This window comes from Eriocheir sinensis, chromosome 26 (genome assembly GCF_024679095.1).
Source record: "Eriocheir sinensis breed Jianghai 21 chromosome 26, ASM2467909v1, whole genome shotgun sequence".
Lineage (NCBI taxonomy): Eukaryota > Metazoa > Arthropoda > Malacostraca > Decapoda > Varunidae > Eriocheir > Eriocheir sinensis.
Window position 1 is genome coordinate 11,823,237 of NC_066534.1, and position 23,430 is coordinate 11,846,666.

General features: G+C 46.1%; 1 protein-coding gene across 2 annotated transcripts in view; it reads right to left on the reverse strand.

The window, feature by feature from the left end:
- Positions 1-23,430, reverse strand: part of LOC127003769 (uncharacterized) — a 50,918-nt gene that overhangs the window by 23,107 nt on the left and 4,381 nt on the right. For both annotated transcript variants that reach the window (XM_050870782.1, XM_050870783.1), the window contains exons 2-6: positions 23,124-23,262; positions 21,007-21,142; positions 19,846-20,378; positions 3,321-3,422; positions 2,087-2,324 (exon numbers count right to left, since the gene is read on the reverse strand). In XM_050870782.1, coding sequence (XP_050726739.1) covers positions 2,087-2,324; positions 3,321-3,422; positions 19,846-20,378; positions 21,007-21,142; positions 23,124-23,262 — 1,148 coding nt within the window. The remainder of the gene's footprint in view (positions 1-2,086; positions 2,325-3,320; positions 3,423-19,845; positions 20,379-21,006; positions 21,143-23,123; positions 23,263-23,430) is intronic.

The following is a 23,430-nucleotide window of genomic DNA, read 5'->3' on the forward strand; positions in this document are numbered from 1 at the left end:
ATGGTTGTGTAGGCGGGGCAACAGGTGAGAATCAAGTTGCTATGAAAGGTGGTGAGGCTGGTGACCTTTGTGTGTCCTAAATGTCAGGTCAGCCACGCAGTGTTTAGGCAACTATTTCATCTTCCTCAGTCCATCTGTGTTTTTTGTTGTGATTGATAGATAAATAAGTAAATAGATATAGATAGATAGATAGCAAGATAGATAGATGAAATGAACATGAGACTGATAGATAGAAAAATAGATAGATGACGAGAGAGAGAGAGAGAGAGAGAGAGAGAGAGAGAGAGAGAGAGAGAGAGAGAGAGAGAGAGAGAGAGAGAGAGAGAGAGAGAGAGAAGAAGAAGAAGAAGGTGTGAAAAGGGAACGAGTGGGTGTAAATTTGAATTCACTGCTAAAATCCGCGCTGTGTTAATCTTGTATATCTCGCCTTTCCTCTTTTTCATATTACGTAGTTTCACGCACGTAGGCGAAACACTGGTCGGCATAAACCTATTACGAAGGCGGCTTAAATTACAGAGAGGATGAAAAATGGGTTACTAAAGACCATGACAAATTAGAGAATGTATATTGATCCTAGGAAGAGACTAAGCTAAGATAAACTAGAAAATATATATTGGTTCTAGGGAGGGAGGGACTGTAAGCTATGATACACTAGAGAATGTACATATTGGTTCTATGAGCCTAGTGATAGTTTGATAAGGCTTCTGAACCATGAATTTAAGAAAACACTCATAAGAATCCGACTTATCTCTTTTGTGGCCGTAAGAAATATTTTTTTGCGAGATTCGAAAGCGTCTCAGAATGCGGACCGATAGCTTCAACGGGTCGGTGCCGAGTTACGCGATGCGGTTCAATTTTAACCATAACTCAAATGTCTTATATCATCAAGGCCACGAGTGTACGTCATTGAAACTTAATCTTTCTATCCACTGTCGAAAGAAAGACACTGATGGGCAGCTCTCCACATGACAACGCGCGCAAAAGACGAGGATAGAACACCCCTTCTATCTATAACGAGGTGGTGTTTTATTTTCCTTCCCTTCCCTTTCTTTCGTTTCTATTTTTTTCTCGTTTCCTCGTTATCTCTTTCTCTCTTTCTCTTCCTCTCAATAGGAAGAAAATAAAAACGTATCTGAAGGGAGGATTGTTTCACTAATTAATTTCCTTCAATAAACTGACAAAAATGAGTTTCCAGAAGACTAATTAGTAAGAACACACAAACAGACTAAAAAGAACCTTTGTTACCCGGGCCATCAGCTTAAGAAAGTACAAATGAGAAAGTACAAATGAGAAAGTAAGTGGATTAAGCAAATATTTTCCCTTTCCTGAATTCTTTCTTTCTTACAACTCTCTCTCTCTCTCTCTCTCTCTCTCTCTCTCTCTCTCTCTCTCTCTCTCTCTCCACAACACACATTATTTAAACCCTTCAATGAGCATAAGCATTAATTAACAAAAAAAAAAATCACATCACTATTCATTATTCAACCAACATTATACACTAGTCTAATACTGATAGATGAGATAAATACTTATAATACCCCTTAACACACACACACACACACACACACCTCAGTCTTCCTTTTCAACACCGTTCTCTTCAACCTTCCCTCAACGCATCACAGTTTACATTATTTCAGTCAACTCCTTCACGATCCAGTTTAAAGCCTCTTGAGAGTGAGTGAGTGAGTGAGTGTGTGTGTGTGTGTGTGTGTGTGTGTGTGTGTGTGTGTGCTAATCTTACGTTTCCTATTTATAAAGAAGTTGACAACCTCGTTCGTGAGTAGGCTGTTGTGACCTGCTGACGACCTGTAGCCTACTCTGAAGAACCTTACCTTAAACCCCCCTTCAAACGCCCCCACTCGTTCCAACAGCTCCCTCCCTTTCAACCCTCCTTCCTTTTAACAGCCTCCACTTTCCTCCACACACACCCCTTCCAACAGTCTCCCTTCCCTTCCATTGGCTCCTTCCCCTTCTCTGACAACTGCCCCCACGGTCCCACCCTTCCAGCATCCCCCTTTTCCCCCCTCCCCCATTCTTTCAACAGCCCTCAACCCCAAAGAAAACAAAACAAAATCAAGCCACTCACCATCGTCGGAAATCTTCTTCAGGTGGAGGACAACATTGACCGCCTGGATGGAGGTGTCGAGAGCCAGGGTCCAGATGCTCCAGTTGGTGAGGTAGGTCATGAAGTAGAGCTTTTGGGCGGGCGGGGAGTCGTAGCCCATGGAGCCCACCCACGCCCACACCGCCCACATGGTGAAGTACAGCGCCCAGAACAGCCGGTAGCCCAGGTAGAGACACGACATGCGGTTGTGCTCTTGCCACTGTGGGGAGGAGGGGGCAAGGGATGGTAGTGGTGAGGTGGAGAGGGTGGTGATGGTAGGGGAACACTGATTATGGTGGTGGGGAAGTGGAAGAGATGGTGGGGATGATGGTAGGGGAAGCAGCGACTGTAATATAAAAGTTAGTAGGGGAAGTGTCGAGTGTGGTATTAGTAGTGGTGAGGTGAAGAGAGATGGTAGTGGTGATGGTTGGTGATGGTAGATGGCAAGCAGTGATTGTAGTAATGGCGAAGTGGAAGAAATAGTAGTGATGAGGGTATTGCAGGTAGTGATTGTGATAGTGGTGGTCGTGGTAGTGGTAGGGTAGTGGTAAGGTAGGCAGGTATGCAGTAATGGTGGGATGAGGGGGTCAGGTAAGAAACATTGGTAGTAGTGGTAGCTATATAGTGACAGGAGGAGGAGACTAAGGAAGGTTGTGGATAGTGGTTGTGGATGGTAGTTGTGTAGTGCAGTTATTTGAGGTCCTGGTAGGGATGGTGGTGAGGTGAAGCAAGGTAGTGGTGGTTGTTGTGGTGGTGATCAGGGGTCAAGGTTAATGAGGGGTTGGGGGTGATTAAGCAGCGGGGAGGAGGAAACGAGGGAAGGCGTTGGAAGGGTAAGTAATGATAAGTAATGATAAGTATAAGAGGGGAGGAAATGAAGGGAGGAAGGAAGGAAGGAAGGCCGTGATGAGTGTGAGGGAAGAGTGGAAGAGAAATGAGATTATATGGGAACAAGATAGACTGATAGATAGATACAGATAGATAGGAAAACTGGGAAGATAGCAACAGAAAAGGTATAGGTGTGTAACTCGGTATAGAAATAAATAATAGTCTGTCTGTCTGTCTGTCTATCTGTCTACCTGTCTACCTGTCTGTCTGTTTGTCTGTGTCTGTCTGTAGTAATTAAGTATCAAACAGAAATTATGAAAGTAAAAGTGAAAACGAATAGAATAAACACGCAGAAAGGTTGTCACTAATTAAGAGACGCGGCACTCACCTGGGAGGAGACGAACAGGTGCGGAACCTTGTGCTCCAGGTAAAGGTTCTCCACCCGGAACTCATCGCGAACCCTCTCTAGGCTCATGCCACGCCGCTGAACCTGCAGGAGAGGGAGAGAAAGAGAAGACATTTGTTAGTTAAGAAGGGAAGACATGAAGAAAGAGGGACCAGAGGATTGCGAAGGAGGGCGTAAGTGAAAGGGGAAGATGCGAGGGTTTAATGAAGAGGAAGAAAAAGAATTATGAAAAAAAGGAGCAGATGGAAAACGAGAGTGTAAGGGTAACATACGTAGGTTTAATAAAGAGAAAGAAGAATTAGAAGTTGAGGGGAGATGATGAAGCTATTGGAGGAACATTGAGGGAAGAGGGAGAAGATAAAGAGAGAGCAGGTACATGAAGAATGAGGGAGCAAAAGATGGAGAGGAAAGACGAGAATGTATGAAGAAGATACGTAGGTTTAATAAAGAGGAAGAAGTAAAAGTCGAAGGAAGATGATGAGACTATTGGAAGAACATTGAGGGAGGAGGGAGAAGATAAAGAGAGAGCAGGTAGATGAAGAATAAGGGAGAAGAGGATAGCGAAGGAAGATGAGTGTAAGGGGAAGAAGAATTAGAAGCTGAAGGGAAATGATGAAACTATTGAAGAACATTAAGGAAGAAGATAAAGGAAGGATAGCTATAGTGAAGGAAGAAAACACTGAGGCAGGGTGTGATAATTGAGGGACGAAGAAAAATACTCTGGGAGGTTCAGTGCTGAGTGAGGAGAGGGAGAAAATACTGAAAACGGAATTAAGAAAAGGATTTGAAAGAGAAAATACAGAGGGAGGACCTTAGTGTTGAGGGGAGAGGGGTGGGAGAGGGAGACTCGAACATGAGGGAAGAGGGGAAAGAAAATAGTAAGGGGAAAGAGTATTAGGGAAGATGAGAACGCAGATACCAAGAGAAGATAAGTGTTGAGGGAAGATGAAAGAGAAGAAGATACTGAGAGAAGATTCAGGTGTTGATGGAAAAGGGGAAATAAAATAGTAAGGGGAAAGAGTATTAGGGAAGATGAGAACGCAGATACCAAGAGAAGATGAGTGTTGAGGGAAGATGAAAGAGAAGAAGATACTGAGAGAAGATTCGGGTGTTGATGGAAGATGAGAAAGAAGATACCGAGGGAAGATTGGATGAGAAAGAAAAAAATATATATAGAAAAAAGTTTAAAAAAAGACTAAACTTCGATACTTTAGGTAAAGGTATCGGGACACCTCTCCTCCCGAAATTGACTTCTCTTTCGGCCGCTCCTCCCTAATCTTTTTAAGGGCAGTTAAGTAGCGGGCTTTATTTTTTTTCATTGTTTTCTTTTTTTTTTAAGCCCTTGAGCGGTCTCCTTTGCTGTAAAAAAATAATAAACAGTAAACTTAATCAAGTCTTTAGCGCCTCACGGAAGGAAAGGTAAAGGAAAAAAAAAACTCCCTCAGGTGCAAGGGACAAGGAAGAAATAATTAGCTGTGGAGAAAATAATAAATAAAAGGAGGAAGTTTAAAGGTACACTAATGACCACACACCTGTCCTAACCACCACGAGGACAGGTAAGGAAAGGTAAAGTTAGGGGCATACGATATAGCTGCGCGTGGCCTCGGTGCTCATCTCCGGCGCACGAGGAAGGCGAGGAAAAATTAATATGAGAGGTGTCTTAGAAAAATCACTTAGATATTGGGAGAGAAAAAAAAAACATTGGCGAATAATATTTCTTGCCCAAAGTGTCTGAGAAAAAATGACAAATATTGGGAGAAAAAAATTAGGGGAAGATTTTTTTTTCCACCAACTTAAAATATTGAGTAATTATATTAAGCTTAAGTTTCTACACTAATGACTTTCCCTACCTATCTCTACCACCTCCATCACCCCTACCATCACCCCTACATAACCTTTCCCACGGGCACACCCATTTCCTCTCTCACCTTCACTCCTTCCTCTACCTGGTCCACTATCAGTCTGCTTTTTAATCTAATGCTTTTGGCACCCACTTCATTTCTTATCAAGTGCCCAGTAACCTTGACCCTCTCCGCCACCCCCCCCCATGCCCTAGTTCATTAACACGTACTTCATCCACTCTCTCATTCATTAACTCCTGCCTCTCCCCCACCCACCACCACCACCACCACTACCTTTTAATTCACACCCATTTCCACAATCACATATTCCCCTCCGCCCCCACCCACCAAAATCACTTCCATCCATTCTCGTTATCACCTGTCATTATCCACTTCACTTCCCCCCCCTACCCCCCCACCCTCACTCTCCTCTCTCACTCCCCTTCATCATCATTATCTTCCCACACTTACAGTAGCTCCTCTTCTCTCTCTCTCCTCTCCGCGTCACACTTTTCCCTTCATCTCCTCATCATGACTTCGTTCTCATTAGTCTTCCTCTTCTTTATTATCTCACACACCTTTCGTCCCTCACCACTTTCCCTTTCCCTTCCTATCCCACACCTCCATTCCTCCTCCTCAGGTAGATACTCATTCCCTTCATTCCTTCTCTCCTTTCTCCATTATTATATCCTCCCAACTTATACCTTGTTTTCATCCTACACAGCTTCTTCCCTTACCTTCAACCTTCCCCATTCAACTATCGTTCCCCTTATCCTTTCCCCATTACAGTCCTTCCCATGCCTTCTATATATACCTTCCCCATTCCCTTATCTTCCTCCCTGTCCTTTCCCTGTCTAATAACCCTTCCTCATCATATGCAGCTTCTCCTCACACCTACCTTCCCCTTTCCTTTCCCCACCAGCATCGTCTATACACCACTTCCTCCCTTCCTGCCGTCCCTCCTCCCTTCTGTTTCCTCCAAATCAAGGTTCTATTCTCCACACCTACGTACCTTCCTCCTCCTCCTCCTCCTCCTCCTCAATCCCCAGGAACATAATTACATAACGTCCCTTCTTCCCACCAACCTCTACATCTCTCCCCAGTTATAACCTCCTCCCCATATCACGTTACCTCCTCCCTTCTCTATGCAGCAACAGAACCTCAGCAGAACTTCCTTCCCCTTTCCTTCCTTCTTCGCCATTCCCCATATGCTTTCATCCTCCTTCCCCTTTCCCATCTCTAGCAATATAATAACCAGGACTCCTCCCCATATCCTCCCCATATCTCAGTTACCTCCCTCCAACACCACTTCCCCTTTCCCCTCTCCCTTCTAACCACCTTTTCCGCACCTCTCCCCACGTTTGTCCTCCCTATACTCAATTATCCTCCCCTTTTCTAACTCTTCTTCATTCCCTGCGACACCCCTTCCTTCCCCACCTCCCCTTTCCCTTCAACCACGCATTCAGCCCCCTTCCCCACACCTGTCCTCCCCATATCATATTAAATTCCCCCTTCCCCATCCCTTCATTCCCTGCAACACTCCCCAAACACCCCTTCATACTCCCTCCTCCCCACACCTGTCCTCCTCCTATCACATTACCCTCCCCGTTCCCAATCCCCTTCCCAGCAACACTGTCCCCAAAACATCCCCCTTCCTGTCCCTCTCCCCCAACCCTTCCAACCCCTTCCCCACACCTGTTCTCCCCATACCCCTCTCCACCCCCCCCTCCCCCTTTCCCATGAGCGGCCGCGTGGAGTCTCAATTACCTTCACGGGGTAAAACTGGACCCGACACTGGCGGCTGCCGGCAGCGGCGTGATACCCGACGACGGTTTCCATGGCAGCTGATACCGCCGCAGCCGCCACCACCACACCAGTCGCTACTCCGCCGCCGCCGCCGCCTCCTCCCACACAATAGCCGCTACTCCTCCTCCTCTTTCTTCCTCCTCCTCCTCCTGCCGCACTAACACGAACGTCACTCTCTTCTTCCTCCTCCTGCTGCTGCTGCTTGCTATTGCTTGCTATTCGTCCTTCTCCTCCTTCCTCCGCAAGTACTAAATATAAGATAGTCACTTTCTCGTCCTTCTCGTTCCACCTCCTCCTGCTGGTTGCTATTCGTCCTTCTCCTTCTCCTTCCTCCGCAAGTACTACTGAGATTGTCACTTTCTCTCTCCTTATTGCTCCTCCTCCTTCTCCTCCTGTACACTAACTGGAGGGCCACTTAATTCGTCCTCCTCCTCCTCCTCCTCAACCTCCACCTGCTCCGCCTCAATTATTTTTCTTCCTTCCTTCCGTCTCGTTGTCGTTTTCTTCCTCCACCTTTCGCGTCCTTCCTTCCTTACGTCCTTCCTTTATTTTTTTTTCTTCCTTCCGCTGCCCACTTCGTTCGCACTCGACGTCTTTCTGCTTCACCGGTTTTCTTTACCTATTCATATTCACCTGAAGTTAAGTACCTCAGGTTTGTCACGCACTTTTCCAATTTCATCTTCCTTTCGTTTACCACCAACACCACTACCACCTCCACCTCTTTCTGTCTGTCCTTCTACGCACCTTTCTCCCCCCTCTCTCCAATCTGTTCACTTATTCACGTGTTTGTCTGTCTGCAGGTATTCGGTCATAGGTAACTGTCGATGGAAGATAGGGAGTTCGAACACTATGGGTCGTATTATGAAACATTTCGCCGCCCAAGAACACATATCTAACAAGGCTTTCGGAGGAGTTGTGGGGATTTCCAGGGGTAGTTTCCTCTGTACCCTGAGCATAAAAAAAACACTCGTTAGAACCTCATTGATCCCCTCCTTTGACTTTTAGATATAGCTGATGTGAGAAGGCAAAGTGTCTTGTAATGCCTGGCTATATGCCTTCTTTTTGGGGGGATTTTGTAGTATCTATTTTCACTATCTTCGTCCAACTCCTGCTCCTCGTACTCGTCCTCTACCGGTTTTGTTACTACCTGTGGTTGTTTTTTTTCACCTGTTCGCGTGTTTAAAATTTGGCCCGGTTCGAACGCTATATTCCTTCTTTTTGGGGGATTATGTAGTATCTATTTTCACTATCTTTATCCAACTCCTGCTCCTCATACTCGTCCTCTACCGGTTTTGTTACTACCTGTTTTCTTTTTCACCTGTTCGCTTGCTTAAAACTTGGCCCGGATCTTTTTTCGTCTCGTTGCTCCTTACTTTTTCACGACAACGCAGCGACTATGGACTTGTGAGGACCTTGTCGTGTTTGCTTCTACCTGGATCGGGCACGCACGACTGCATACACAAACGACCTGCGTGTGTGTGTGTGTGTGTGTGTGTGTGTGTGTGTGTGTGTGTGATGAAACTTTTACACTCGTGGCGGTAACATATTGTTTTGTTCCACGTATTTCTGTAACAAAAACTCTCTCTCTCTCTCTCTCTCTCTCTCTCTCTCTCTCTCTCTCTCTCTCTCTCTCTCTCTCTCTCTCTCTCTCTCTCTCTCTCTCTCTCTCTCTCTCTCTCTCTCTCTCTCTCTCTCTCTCTCTCAAAAATAATAATAATAATGACAATAAATTTCAATGGTTTAACTTTTTTTTTAGAAATAAGTTGAACAAAACAATATCCTACATCAACAAGTGCAAGTTTTATCACACACACACACACACACACACACACACACACACACACACACACACACACACAATGCTCGCACATGCACTCACGCACACGCACGCAGGCACACACCCACGCACACAACACTCACGGACACAGTTCTGAATAGTTAAATAATTTTTTCCTCATTAGAGATTTTTTTGAGGGATGACACTACATCAGTAATAAGAGGAGAGGGGGAGTAGCGTGACTGGGAGACAAAAGTAGGTGCGAGCGCGCGCACACAACGGTACTATATTAACGCGTTCCATCGATATTATAATACCAAGACTGAGGCAAGGGTCCCTGTGGAGTTATTCCTTTCTTCCCTGACACCACCACCACCACCACCGCCACCACCACCACCACACTCTCTACCACTAATACGTTACACACATTTCAGTCACCACCACCACCATCCACCACCGATATGAATATTCAAAAGTCTATTCATTTTTCAAGCCGCAGTGTTTATCAATACAGACTAGCCACTGCTGAGCCTCTGTCCCAGGCGCTAGGCAGCCAAGGAGAGGCGGCACGGGCCCTGGGGCGGGAGTCACGCTAAGACCTGCACTTAAGGGGCGGAAGAAGCGTCTAGCTGCCCACCCACGCGCCTCGCTAATCGATGCTGACCCGCGACCACCGGAGCTGCGGGGGCGTGCTGGGCACCGCTACACACACCTACATGCCCCGCACACGAACACACACGCCCCCCACACACGCCTCCACAACACGGACACGCCAGCCAGCAGCAGCCGGGGAGAGGCGACCGCTCGCGACGGCGGCGCTGGACGGAATGAGCGGCGACGGTGCCTGTGTCGATACTTCCTTCACGCTTACGGCCAGGTAGCCAGCCAGCCAGCCAGCCCCTCACCGTGACGGCCAGGTAGCCAGCCAGCCCCACACTGTGACGGACAGGTAGCCAGCCAGCCCCTCACCGATACGGCCAGGTAGCCAGCCAGCCCCACACTGTGACGGACAGGTAGCCAGCCAGCCCCTCACCGTGACGGCCAGGTAGCCAGCCCCACACTGTGACGGACAGGTAGCCAGCCATCCCCTCAACGTGACGGCCAGGTAGCCAGCCATCCCCTCACCGTCACGGCCAGGTAGCCAGCCAGCCCCTCACCGTGACGGCCAGGTAGCCAGCCAGCCCCTCACCGTGACGGCCAGGTAGCCAGCCAGCCCCTCACCGTCACGGCCAGGTAGCCAGCCAGCCCCTCACCGTCACGGCCAGGTAGCCAGCCAGCCCCTCACCGTCACGGCCAGGAAGCCGGCCAGCCTCTCACTCCTATATAGGGTCAGTCTTGAGACGCCATTGCCATGCTGGAGGCCTCGGAACTCCTAACATGCAACACGCACCCTTCACCCAGCTGTCCTGAGGCCTCCCCTCCCCTCCGGAATGTTACATAAATGTACTGAGTCGGGCAAAGGTATATCCCTCCAATAGTACACCTGGCAATCTGATGTCACATGAGGTAAGGAGTGACCTGTGGAGTAGCACCTCTTGGTGACTCCAATATTCTTCAGTACCCCCCTCAAAAAATCCATGACCACCCCACCCTCCCACGGGTGACTGTTAGCCCACAACTCCCATGTCTTGCTTTTTGTTTGTTTGTTTGTAATAACCCTACAGTTGCCATGAATAAACCGTTATCGTTATTATTAATATCTTTGTTATTATTATTATTATTATTATTATTATTATTATCATTATTATTATGATGATCATCGTTATCTCCACTCTTATTATTGCCCTCAGGTGATCTGCACAATGTCAAAGAAAATGTGCGAAGCTTGTTATCAATCTGAACGTGCATCTCCAATTACGGGAGGCATGTTTGGTCTCTGCACCTTCGATCAGATCCTTGCCCTTGCGTCATCCTCACCCTCGTCCAACAGTCATCTTCAGAATGTTAAAGGGAAATGTCTAAACCTTTATAAAAAAAACCTTCAAGGAGTGTTTCAAAATAAAGAGCGATGCCGTTGGGTCACTTATGTTTTACCTCTGATCAACTTCTCCCATCTTCCCCATTATCATCAATCATTCCTCATCCCTTGCCTGTCCTCCGTCCCTCGTTCTCGCCTTCATCATTTCCCCTTGCGCTCATCTCCTTTCCCTCATTATCGAGTTTCCGCCATCTGTCTAAGCTCTTTTTAAAAGTTCCTATCGCTTTAATCTTCCTCGGCATCCTTTCCTCTTATGATCATCTCAACTCCTTCATCCCTGTCTTTCCGCCATTCGTCTTCGCCTCTTTAAAAGTCTCCATCGGCCTCATTTCCGACCTCGTTCCCATCTCCGAGCTTCGTCTCCAGACCACGCATAAGCTTTATCTCCCAATGTCTCTTCTTCGTTTCGCGTTGTCACTCTGCCTAACGAAAATTCTCCCCATGCAGTCTCTTCCCTTCTGTCCCGATCACAACCTTAAACTCGCAAAACTTCAGCCATTCTTCCACCTTACGTATTCCAGAACCCTATTGCCTTGGTGCTCCGTTTCTATTAATAACCTAACCTAACCTAACCTAACTTAACCTAAATCCCTCAAAGCAATGACGGAGATGAGCACTAAGGCCATGAGCAGGTTTAGCATATACCCCCAAACTTTGCCATGCCCCAAACCAGCAACCAAACATTTATCTTATTTTAACCTATTCCACAGTCAAGTTATTCTACATTTCCGTCACTCACTACGTCCCTGAACCTCCCTCTCACGTAGCGTAATAACCTTGGCTTGGGAAAGTGAAGAGATTCGGTATTCTTCAAAAATAGAACAATTACCCTGAACTTGAGGAGAAGGGTACGGTTGTGTGTCTGGTGTGTGTGTGTGTGTGTGTGTGTGTGTGTGTGTGTGTAATAATAACAACAAAAATAATAATAACGCTTCAGTAGGCTTCAAATAGAAAAATTACCCTGGACTTGAGAAGGGTACAGTTATGTGTCTGGCGTGTGTGTGTGTGTGTGTGTGTGTGTGTGTGTGTGTGTGTGTAATAACAACAATAACAACGATAATAACAATAATAATGACAAAAAATAGGAGGAAAAAGAGGAAACAATTGATAAACGTCCCTTGAGTATCTTCCACACACACGACTCCCACGACCCCTTTGATGTGTAGCTGCGGCGATAAACAAAGACGTTAAAAAAAAAAAAAAAAAAAAAAAAAAAAACCTCACCACATTGATCGGTTGCCAACTATACCACCAACCTCTCGTCAACCCTTTTTTTAATACTGTCTTTCATCTCCGTGTCTTTTTTTGTAACTATGTCATTCTCTATCTCGGCCACCCTGTCCTTTTGCGCGACTCCCTGCTTCCATCATCACCATTGCCACCACCAGTTTCATCACCACCACCACCACCACCAGTTTCATCACCACTTCGTCCCCTACAGAGCAATCACAAGACTCATCAGTGCACCTGCTCATCCCATCTCCTCTTCCTCCTCCTCCTCCTCTCCACCGCCCTTGCTATATTCTGCCCTGTTGCTTCATCCTCGCCACTCCTCTTTAATATGACAAAAAGATAGAAAAAAAACACGTGGAGGTTGTCTGGTATCTGTAGTGTTTTAATTAGTGGAGCCACCACTGATTGATGACACACACACACACACACACACACACACACACACACACACACACACACACACACACACACACACACACACTTAATTGCCATTCTCTTTTCCGCGTCTTTTCGTGTCACCTTCAAAGTAACAGCATGCACTTTTATTTTTCAGCCCTTGGACTGCCCGCCCGTTACACACACACACACACACACACACACACACACACACACACACACACACACACACACACACACACACACACGGTGCCAACTCTGTGACGTAATCCATCTGTCCCCTCGCCAGGTGGCACATACGCAAGCTCACCTGTGCCACGTGAGGGGAGTGGACCATGTGGCCTTTCCCTCTCCCCTCAATCTACCTACCCCTCCTCTCCCCTCACTCTCTTCTCCCTTTTCACTCCCTTTCCCTCTCCCATCATTTTCCTTTCCCTTCACTTTCCTCTCCCTTCTCCTCTCCTCTCACTTTCCTTTCCCTTCTCCTCTCCCTTCTCCTCTGCTCTCACTTTCCCTTCCCTTCCCTTCCCTTCTCCTTTCCTCTCCCCTCACTATCCTCTTCCTTTCCCTCTCCCCTCCCTTTTCTCTCCCTCGTCATTTCCTCTCACTCTTCTTTCCCTTCCCATCTCCTATTCAGCCTTTCCCTTTTTTCCTCTCCTCTTTCCAGCATCCTACTCCATTTTCCTTTACTAGCTCCTTCCGTCCGTCTAGCTATCCTTCCCTTCACCATCCCTTCCCTTCTCTTCCCTTCCCCTTCCGTTTTTTACAATCTCATTCCAACATGCTAATTTTCCTCTCCTTTCTCCTTCACCATCCCTTACCTTTCCTTTTTTCTCTTTCATACCCTTCCCTGCACCTTTTGTTCCCTTCCGTACCCTCCCCTGCAGAGGCTAGGTGGCGCATCGGTACAGAAAACGACTCAAGAACATATAGTCAGGAGTTCGAAACTATATCAGCGCCACCTGGTGAAAACAATTGCAGCGCTCCTCAATAAATGTAACAAAAAGTAAAAATATGGATTACCGTTCCTGTTGCATCATCTATAGTCACACATTCCCTAACCCTACTGGATACCCGTCCCATCTTCAATAAGCGTTAACATAAATACAAATACACAGAGAACGGGAAGGAAGAGAAAGGAGTAACTCAAAGAAAACGGGAAGAAAGAGGAGAAGTAACTCACAGAAAACGGAAAAGAGGACCCCACTGCATACCACATTATTTTTTCTTCTTCTCCCCGTTCCATTACCAGACTATCCTCTTCCCTTCCTCTCATCACCTATCCGCGCTTCGTTCTGCCTTTCCCTCCCTTTCTATAGTCACGCCCTCCCTATCCCTACTGTATACCCATCCCATTCCTTTTCATTTATTTCTTCGCTTTCCCCTTCCATCCGATCCTTTCCCCTCCACCTTTCATCAGCTCCCCGCGCCTTATTCCTGTCATCCCCTCCCCTTCGCAGTGCCAAACGTGTGTGTATGACGTCACGGCGGCACTGTGCCACGGTATTTAATTTGCTTACTTGTCATTAGACCGTGTATGGGGGGGGAGGGGGGGGGGAATAGTGTGTGCGTGTGAGGGGAGTGTGTGAGTGAGGGGGATAGTGTGTGTGGGGAGGGGAATGTGTGCGTGTGGGAGGGGGGAGACAGGCAGACACACGAGAGAGAGAGAGAGAGAGAGAGAGAGAGAGAGAGAGAGAGAGAGAGAGAGAGAGAGAGACTTCCTCCCACTGTAGACAATTTGTAGGGCTTCTCTTTGCTAACAGAAGATTTACCTTCCTTCCCGCCTTTCCTCTCCCTCCCTCCCTCAATTTGCAAATTTATACGAAGGCAACAGGAGATACTCAAAACAACTAAAGTATTTTCATATTTAACACTATTATCATTATATAATTAGTAGCATTAGTACTATTCATATTGGTATAATTATTGTTATTAGTCATTGTTATCAACACACACACACACACACATATATACACAGACATACAGACAGACAGACACACTTCCCCGCCGCCTCTATGCACCCACATACCATTACTCACCCCCACCCACACACCCATACCAACAGATTCAACACCCATTCTGCACCCAGACATGCCTCCATACCCACCCACGCTCAACCTTTTATCCCCCAAGCCACTGACCTCTATCCTCCTACTCCTCCCCCTCCTCATCCTGTATTCACTCACCATTGTGGAAGAAAGGTAGATACGGGTCCTCAGAGGAGAGAAAAGTAGACTCGACCTCCTTTCTTTTTTTCTCTGCTATCGCTCCCTGCAGCCGCTCAACGAGGCTCACTTAAGAACGTACCATAGAGGGTGACTTATTTCTCGTCCTTTTGCTAGTCCTGCTGTTGCTATTGTTGCTTCTGCTGTTGTTATTGCTTCTTCTCCTCCTCCTACCCTTACTAAATTTTTGATATGCCAAAGTTTGTTGAGATGCGCACACACTCACTCATTAAGCACTCGCCATAACCCACTGGAAGGGAAATGTTAGCTGTTTTTTTTTTCTGTGAATAAATCGCAGCTGATTATGTATATTTCTTTCCTCTTTCTCCTGTTTTCCTTGTCTATTGTTGTCTTTTTAGGTCGGCGTAAAACAGCATAAGTACACAATCATGAATGGGATGTGTGTGTGTGTGTGTGTGTGTGTGTGTGTGTGTGTGTGTGTGTGTGTGTGTGTGTGTGTGTTGATGGTGCCAATAGTATAACGAAACGTGTGCCCATTCATTCACTCCACAATGACAAACTTACATATGCACCCAAGCACTCAACACACACACACACACACACACACATATGCGGGAACACATTGCGCATCACATACTTATTGCATCATGCTTGGCACGCTCCACACACACACACACACACGGGTGGATGAGCGGGTGGCTGGCTGGGTGAGATAATGGATGAGTCTCGGGGTTTAGTCTCGAGTCAAGGAAGTTATTTATAGACCACACCAGCACTACCGAAACCTTTATTTAGCTTTAAGGGGATATTATTTGCTCATTCGTATGCACCGTCCCATTTAGTACTCAAGAAAAACAAATACCCTGAAATACTTAGCTGATGTATGAAAATGAGGTAAAAATAAAAAGAATGGTCATCAATTTCTACTTCGACAATAGTTTCCTTTTTTTACTCAACCTCAATTTTCCTGTTTGTTTTCCCTTCTTACGAGTACTAACTGGAATGGTGTGGGTACAAACTGGCAACGGTACTTTATAAGAACCCCAAACTAACTTAAGGTCTATTATAAGACATTTCGCCGCCCAAGAACACATACTTGACAAGGCTTTCGTAGGAGGCGTGGGCATTTCCAGTAGTAGTTTTATGACCCTGGTGGTAGTTTGACCCTTCTTCTTTATCATGAACCTGAAGAAACACTCATTAGAACCCGACTGACCCCCTCTTTGACCTTTAGAAATAGCTGATGTGAGAACCGTAAGTGTCTTAAAATACCGGCCTTTTAGTAAGAGTCATTTTTATCCTCACGACCATCCTCATATCACATCAAAAGAACCCCAAACAAGGAGTCATTTTTATCCTCACGACCATCCTCACATCACATCAAAAGAACCCCAAACTAGGAGTCATTTTTATCCTCACGACCATCCTCTCATCACATCAAAAGAACCCCAAACTAGGAGTCATTATTATCCTCACGACCATCCTCATATCACATCAAAAGAACCCCAAACTAGGAGTCATTTTTATCCTCACGACCATCCTCTCATCACATCAAAAGAACCCCAAACTAGGAGTCATTTTTATCCTCACGACCATCCTCATATCACATCAAAAGAACCCCAAACTAGGAGTCATTTTTATCCTCACGACCATCCTCATATCACATCAAAAGAACCCCAAACTAGGAGTCATTTTTATCCTCACGACCATCCTCACATGACATCAAAAGAACCCCAAACTAGGAGTCATTTTTATCCTCACGACCATCCTCTCTTCACCAGCGTTACCAGAGATTATCATACTCCGAACATTGCAGTTATTAGTTACAGATCCAAAACTATCGTACCAACACGTAACGTCATTCTGGTAAAGTTTTCGTTGCAACCGTCGACTGTTGATCCTTCTTTCGCAATAGTTATGGGTTAGAACCAGGAATATACAGTGTGCCAAGTACGATGAGCTGGTAACGCTTCTCATCACATCAACGCCGCAAAATTATGTTCCCGAGACCGGATAATATCACCATGACCACCACAACCATTGCCAAGCCACACCCACCACAACACACATCACCACAAACCACCACCACCATTACCACCTTCCACCACCAAATTCAACCACAAAACAAACAGGTCACCACACTCTCCTAGCACTATTAACGCAGTCACTCTCATTCACCATCACTCACCATAATCACTAGCCATCACATTTTGCACCATTCACCATCTTCCCCATCGTCTCAAACCTATTCATTATCACTCACCATCACTGACATTCACCAGCAGCGTTACTCATCATCACTTTCACATTCACCATTCCTCATCATCACCATTAACTCCACCATCACTATCACCACCACTCCACATTACCTAAATTTTCGCCCCCCACTCTCCCACCGCCCTCCACATTCACTCCACCATCCAGGTCATCACCACCACTATCATCACTCCACCACACCACTGAACTCCCCTCTAACAAGGTCACTCTCAACCACTCCACAATCACCACCACACACGCACTCTGGTTACCACTTCTATATCTCCCTCAACACTCCTTCACCACCACACTACCACTAAAGTTACTCTCCACAACCACTTAAATCACACACAAACACACACACACACACACACACTTCACAACTTCAAAAACTCCCATCAGCAATCCATCACCCCCCCCACTACCACCACCCCTACTCCACCATCGCTAATGTCACTGCACCACTCCATCACACACTCCACGGTCACTCCACCACACACTCCCAGGTCCTTGCACTACCGTCGGCATCAAGATACTGGCATCAAAACTAGCCGGGTGAAGAGGGGAGAGGGAGAGTGGGAGGGAGAGTGGGAGGAGAGTGGGAAGGGGGGATGCCACAGGGGAGGAACGGATAGGAGAGGCAGAGGAATAGAGGGAAGGAATAGGATTACAGAGGAAAGAGGAGGGGTCACGGCGAGCGAGGATTGAAGACAAGGAATAAGGAAACGATAAAGGAAGAGGGAAATGTACAGAGGAATAAAAGGAGGAATAGAAGAGGATAACGTTACTTCCCTTTTTTTCCTCCGTTTCCTATTCCTATTTATTTTCCTTTATATGTATTTCCTCGCCAACTTCCTCCCTTCTAGCATGTGAATGGACTGATCTACTCTCCCTTCATTCACACCTTTCACTTTTAATAATGATACACGAGGAACTATTAATTAAACCTTATCCATCGTTATCATCACCATCATCATCATCATTAGAACCTCCTCCCATTCATTCATCCACGCAAATATTCTTCCCCGATCCGCTATTTTTCATCGTCTATTCTCGTCCCAATCCCCAATCACACACCACCTCTTCCTTTTCCTCCCCTTCCTCCTCCCTCTTCATTTTTCATCATCGTTACTACCTCCCATTCATTCAGCCACGCAAATGTTCTTCCCTGATCCGCTATTTTCCATCGTCTATTCTCGTCCCAATCCCCAATCAGACACACCACCTCTTCCCTTTTCTCCCCTTCCTCCTCCCTCTTCATCTTTCATCATCGCTACTACCTCCCATTCATTCAGCCACGCAAATGTTCTTCCTCGATCCGCTATTTTCTATCGTCTATTCTCGTCCCAATCACAGACACACCACCTCTTCCCTTTCCTCCCCTTCCTCCTCCCTCTTCATTTTTCATCATCGTTACTACCTCCCATTCATTCAGACACGCAAAATGTTCTTCCCCGATCCGCTATTTTCTATCATCTATTCTCGTCCCAATCACACACACACCACCTCTTCCTTATCCTCCCCTCTCTACCTTCGCGCTGTTTACTTCACCCCCCTTTTTTTACCTTCCTCTCATGCATTTGATTTGTTTAGCTTAGGTTAGGCTAAGTCACATGTATGTACCCCTCCCCACCTCTGTAAATATCCTCCCTCTTTTCTCAATAAAAATCTGAATCTGAACCTTCCTCCTCCCTCTTCATCTTTCCCTCATCATTCCTTCCCACCACCACCATCCATACTCCCCAGCAACCAGGATATTCCCTTACCCGCCGTCCTCGCCCTTCTCATCTCCCCCATCACCCGTTAGAGAGGCAGAGTCGAGTGACATTACACCTCAAGGATACGTAGTGGAGTGTGGAGGGATGGAGGGAAGGGTGGAGTGAATGTGGGAGGACGCGGTGCATGCAAGACAGGTGTGTGTGTGTGTGTGTGTGTGTCGGGGAGGAGGTGTAGAAAGTATGGTGGAGTGGGGAATGTGGATGGAATGAGTGTGGGGAGGGGGGAAGAGGTATCATGTAGGGTAGGTATTAGTAGTCTAGTGTGGAAGGAGGTTGGTATGTCTGGTGGAAGGGAGGGTACTGGGATGGAGGAGAGGGTACTGGGGTGGAGGGGAGGGTACTGTGGTGAAGGGGAGGGTACTGGGGTGAAGGGTAATGTGGTGGAGGGGTGGTGCAGTGGAGAGGAGGGGAGGGGAGTGGAGGTGAGCGGTTGAAGATGAAAACGAGACCGTCTGGAGAAGGTTACCTGTCGTACCTGGCGTTCTAGTTCACTGCCCTCACCCCCACCCTCGCCCATACTTTCTTCTTTTTTCTTTTTCTTCTTTTTCTTTTTCTTCCTCTTCTTTTTCTTCTTCTTCTTCAGTTCAAATCTCCTCTTATTGCTGCTGTTACTCCGCCTATTACTACTACTACAATAATAATACTAATAATACTAATAATACTAATACTAATACTAATACTAATAATAATAATGTTTTATAATTCGTTTTTATGCTCCTCTTTTGTGTCAGTCTTCTCACTTTTCTTCTCCTTTGTTATATCCTCTCAACACCTTCTTTTTCTTCCCTTTCGCTCTACTTTGATTTCTCACTATCTCCTCCACTTTCGCCTTCCGTTTTAACCACGCCGCTCCCTTTCTTCCTTCGTGATTTAACCTTCCATTACTATACTTACTTTTCATCCATATGCACTCATCTTCCTCTTGTCTTCCCTAACAGCCAAGCAAATACTCCAAACTGCTGCCTCTCACGCTATCCCAATCTTCTCATCCTCCTCCCGTTTCTTACTTCTTCCTTCCCGCCATAACCACTACCATCACTCCTCCTCTTCCTTCTCCTCGTCTTTCCTCTCGTTTCCTGCTACTAAGATTACCAAAGCCGATACCCTCCAATGCTCCAACTTCAACCACATAGCTGAAAGGCATCTAGCAGACCAATAGGCAAATTACGTGTGTGTGTGTGTGTGTGTGTGTGTGTGTGTGTGTGTGTGTGTTCGAATAACCTTCACAACAAACAAACACAGACGTCAGTACTCACCGGAGCGAAGGAATACATCTTTAGCTTTGCATCCTTTGGTGGGAGATGTTTGAGATGACCAGGGGTGAGCTGCACTTCCGAACTTATTCCTCCTCCTCCTCCTCCGTTCTCCCCCAGCAGGAGTGACCGGCCTTCCACACACTCCACGTAGTTCCTCCTCCAGCCGTCGTCATTGTTATTCTCGATGATCTTATACGACGGTTTGGTGGCGGCGAAGTTCCCTAAGGCGGCACTGTGGTCCGTCTCACTTTGCGGCACAGCACTAAACCCTTCCTGAACTATCTCCACACAGGGACGGTAGCTTTGCCTCCAGTTGGGTGTTTTCTGCTGGTTTAAGGGGGACGAGTCTGTCCTCCTTGGTGGGGCTGGTAAGAGGCGCGGGGAGTCTATGGAGGCTCGTTTCAGGGAGGCTGAGGACAGGGAGAGGCGGCCCATGCAGTGAGGGTTGGTGGCGGGTTGCTGGGTGGAGGAGTAGCTTGCATGCCTCGCTCGCCCGCTGACCTCACCGTTGGTGGGTGGGTGAGGCACGCCGTCTGTGGAAAGGAGCGACTGAGTGTGGTTCTCAAGTGTCCGCTGACCGATATTGAGTGCTAAGCCTCTCACTAGTCTAGGGTTGTTACGCCTCAGATTTAGTGAACCAAATGTCATTATTATACAGTACTATCGGTGTCAAGGTGAGGGTCTGAGGGACTCTTGCAAAGCCGTTACTCGTTTTTTTTAATGAATTTTCGAGCTGTGTTGTTTTATGTACTTTAGTGAATCAACATGGGTGTCTGTGATTGCTTTTGTTTCACTCGGCTTCAATATATGCATGGGCAAACTTGATACTCTCAGTCATTTTCTCAGTTATACAATGATTTTTATAATTCATGATAGGCGAGTACTCATACCAGAAAATACCAGAAAACAGGAAATACCAGAAAATTATAGTCTTCTTGCCCTAAACGTTATTTTACCCACCGTGACACAGAACAGGGCTAGTCAAACTGTGGGTCTGATGCAGGTACTGAGAAACAACTCACTGAATCGCCATTTCCTTACTAATAGACAACTAGGTACCAGATTCCAGGAGATAAACAGCTCCTAGTATTGTCAAGAGGCTTAGGCTTCAAATGGGTCATAACTTTACGAGACGCAAAACATAGATTCCAAGGGCCTTACCGTGGGCGCGTGTGGGCACCTCCATCTCGAGGGCGTGGCCGTTGATGCCAGCACTGGCGTGCCGCTCCCTGGTGGGGGCCGCGGGGGGCTGCCTCTGCAGGGTGGAGTAGGCATCGTGGTACATATCGAGGGAGTCCTGCGAGACAAAGACGTGGATTTCGTTAGTTCTCCCTGTTCGTTACGTTTTCGTGCGAAGCTCCGTATAGTGCATCAATGTGAACAGGTGTAGGGGAAGGGAGGGCGGCAGAGGACTGACGCCAAGTTAATGGTTTGTGGAATGATGCTGTCGCTGTAAGAGGGAGATGGGTGAGGCGGAGCACGGCCGGAAGGGAAATCTCTCTCCGGATGAGGCGCCGATAACATACCCAATACTAACCACATGAAACACACATACACAGATACTCACACGCACAAGGCACCCACCTGCAGGCTGTGGTATCGTGCAAGTCTCCTGGCAGGCTACACATAGGAGACAAAAGCAACACAAGGTAACAAGTCATGCAGTGAAACAGTTCGTGCATGCGAGATGAATATGCGCGCCAGTGTTAGTGCACAAAAAAGGAAAAAAAAATGTTAAAATAAAACGTGAATAAGCTCTTTTTTTCAAAAAGTGTAGAAAACATGCAGCATTCAACTATTTCTATATCATTTACATTCTAGTCTTTTACATAATAATAATAATAATAATAATAATAATAATAATAATAATAATAATAATATGGTAAAAGTAATAAAAAAGTACATAAATATAATAGCAAAAATGTCGTATAGCAAACGTAGATCATGCAAAGTAGCTATTAATTACAGTACAGGTAAGATGATTGGCATTACCGTGGCCAGGTATATGAGGAAAAAAACAACTAAGAAACAAATCCAACTTATAATGGTTAACTGGCTTACCATCATCAATCGTTCTCTTATGTGACTTAAAAGACAAGAAATGAGACGCTAAACTAAAAACAAATAATGGAAAAGATAAAAAAATGGAATATAATCACAGCATTTTTTTACAACAAAGGAGACAGCACAAGGGCCCCCCAAAAAAGAAACAATAATAAAAAAAGCCCGCTACTCGCTGCTCCTAAAAAAAGAATCAAAAGAGGTGGCCGAAAAAGGTCAATTTCGGGAGGACCATGAAGATATTGACACGCTGGCTTTGCGTATGAAGGGAAAGATGAAAACAAAGTACTTCAGTAACCCACACACTTACTCTAGCTAGTCTCCCACTTGAGCCTTTGATGGTCTAGCGTTGAAAAGTGAGGAACAAAAGGATTGACTGATTGATAGTTTATTGTTGCAAGTAAACAACAAAGGCATGCCACCCCAACCCCCAGGCAGTACAGAGTGTGATTATGCAACTATGGATACATGTGGAAGTAGCACCAGGAAACTAAAAAGATACAATGGTAGGGGACAAAAGTGCTAAAAAATATAAAGGCCTTAAGTTAGTCAGGGAAGCAGACATTAGGGACTGAAAATATGAACGACAATCTAGGGGAAAAGGAAGGTGAAAGGGAATGGTGGAATGAAAGCGATGCAATTAAAGACTATGAAAGGGAAGGTGAGAAGGAATGAAGGCTTGAAAGAGATGCAATGGAAGAAAGATTGTGTGGTGGCCGCGTTATCAAGGGTATAATGGAGGAAGGGGGTGGTGGGGAGGATGAAGCGTGCTGCATTTGCTTTGGTGTCTGCAAGTGTAGCATTGAAAGCAGGACTATACTAAAAGAAGGTAAACGGGTAGAGAAAGCTTTGAAGGGTAAGGGTAAACTCGCCCAAATAGAAGTAATATAAAAGGTTGTACCAAACTTAAACAAAACGAGAACTTCAGACGTTAAATGATTCACGGTAGAAAGAAAAATAAAGAAATATACAAGGACAGTAGACAATAAATAGGCAGATGCAGCAGAAGAAGAAGAAGAACAAGAACAAGAAGAAGAAGCAGAAGGAGGAGCAAGAGGAGGTGAAGGAGAAGAATGGAGAAGGGAAACATCGGAACAAGTTACATCAATGAAAAATAATTAATATATAAGATGACAAAAACAATAAAAGTATATAGCGGTAGTAGTAGTAATAATAATCAACACACACACAGACAACAAAGAGGGGCGTTAACTTACCCTCGAGTTCACCACGCTGTAGAAGGACTGCGCCGGGGTCTTGGCAAAGTGCTGGGGAGTGAGGAAGGGCGTCAGCGTGTCCTCCCCCGCCGCCGCCCCGTCGCCGCCACCACCCTCCCCGCCTGCTCCCGTGATATGCCTGCAAAAAAACACGCAACTTCAGGAAAAAAAAGCAGACAAATCAATTCATACTCCTTACTTTTTCTTGTTCTCCAGTTTCCTTTATTAATCATTTTTTAACAGAACGGCCAACTGCTAAAATGGTATATAAAGCTACTCCTGCAACTGAAAGAAGGGAAACCATGAT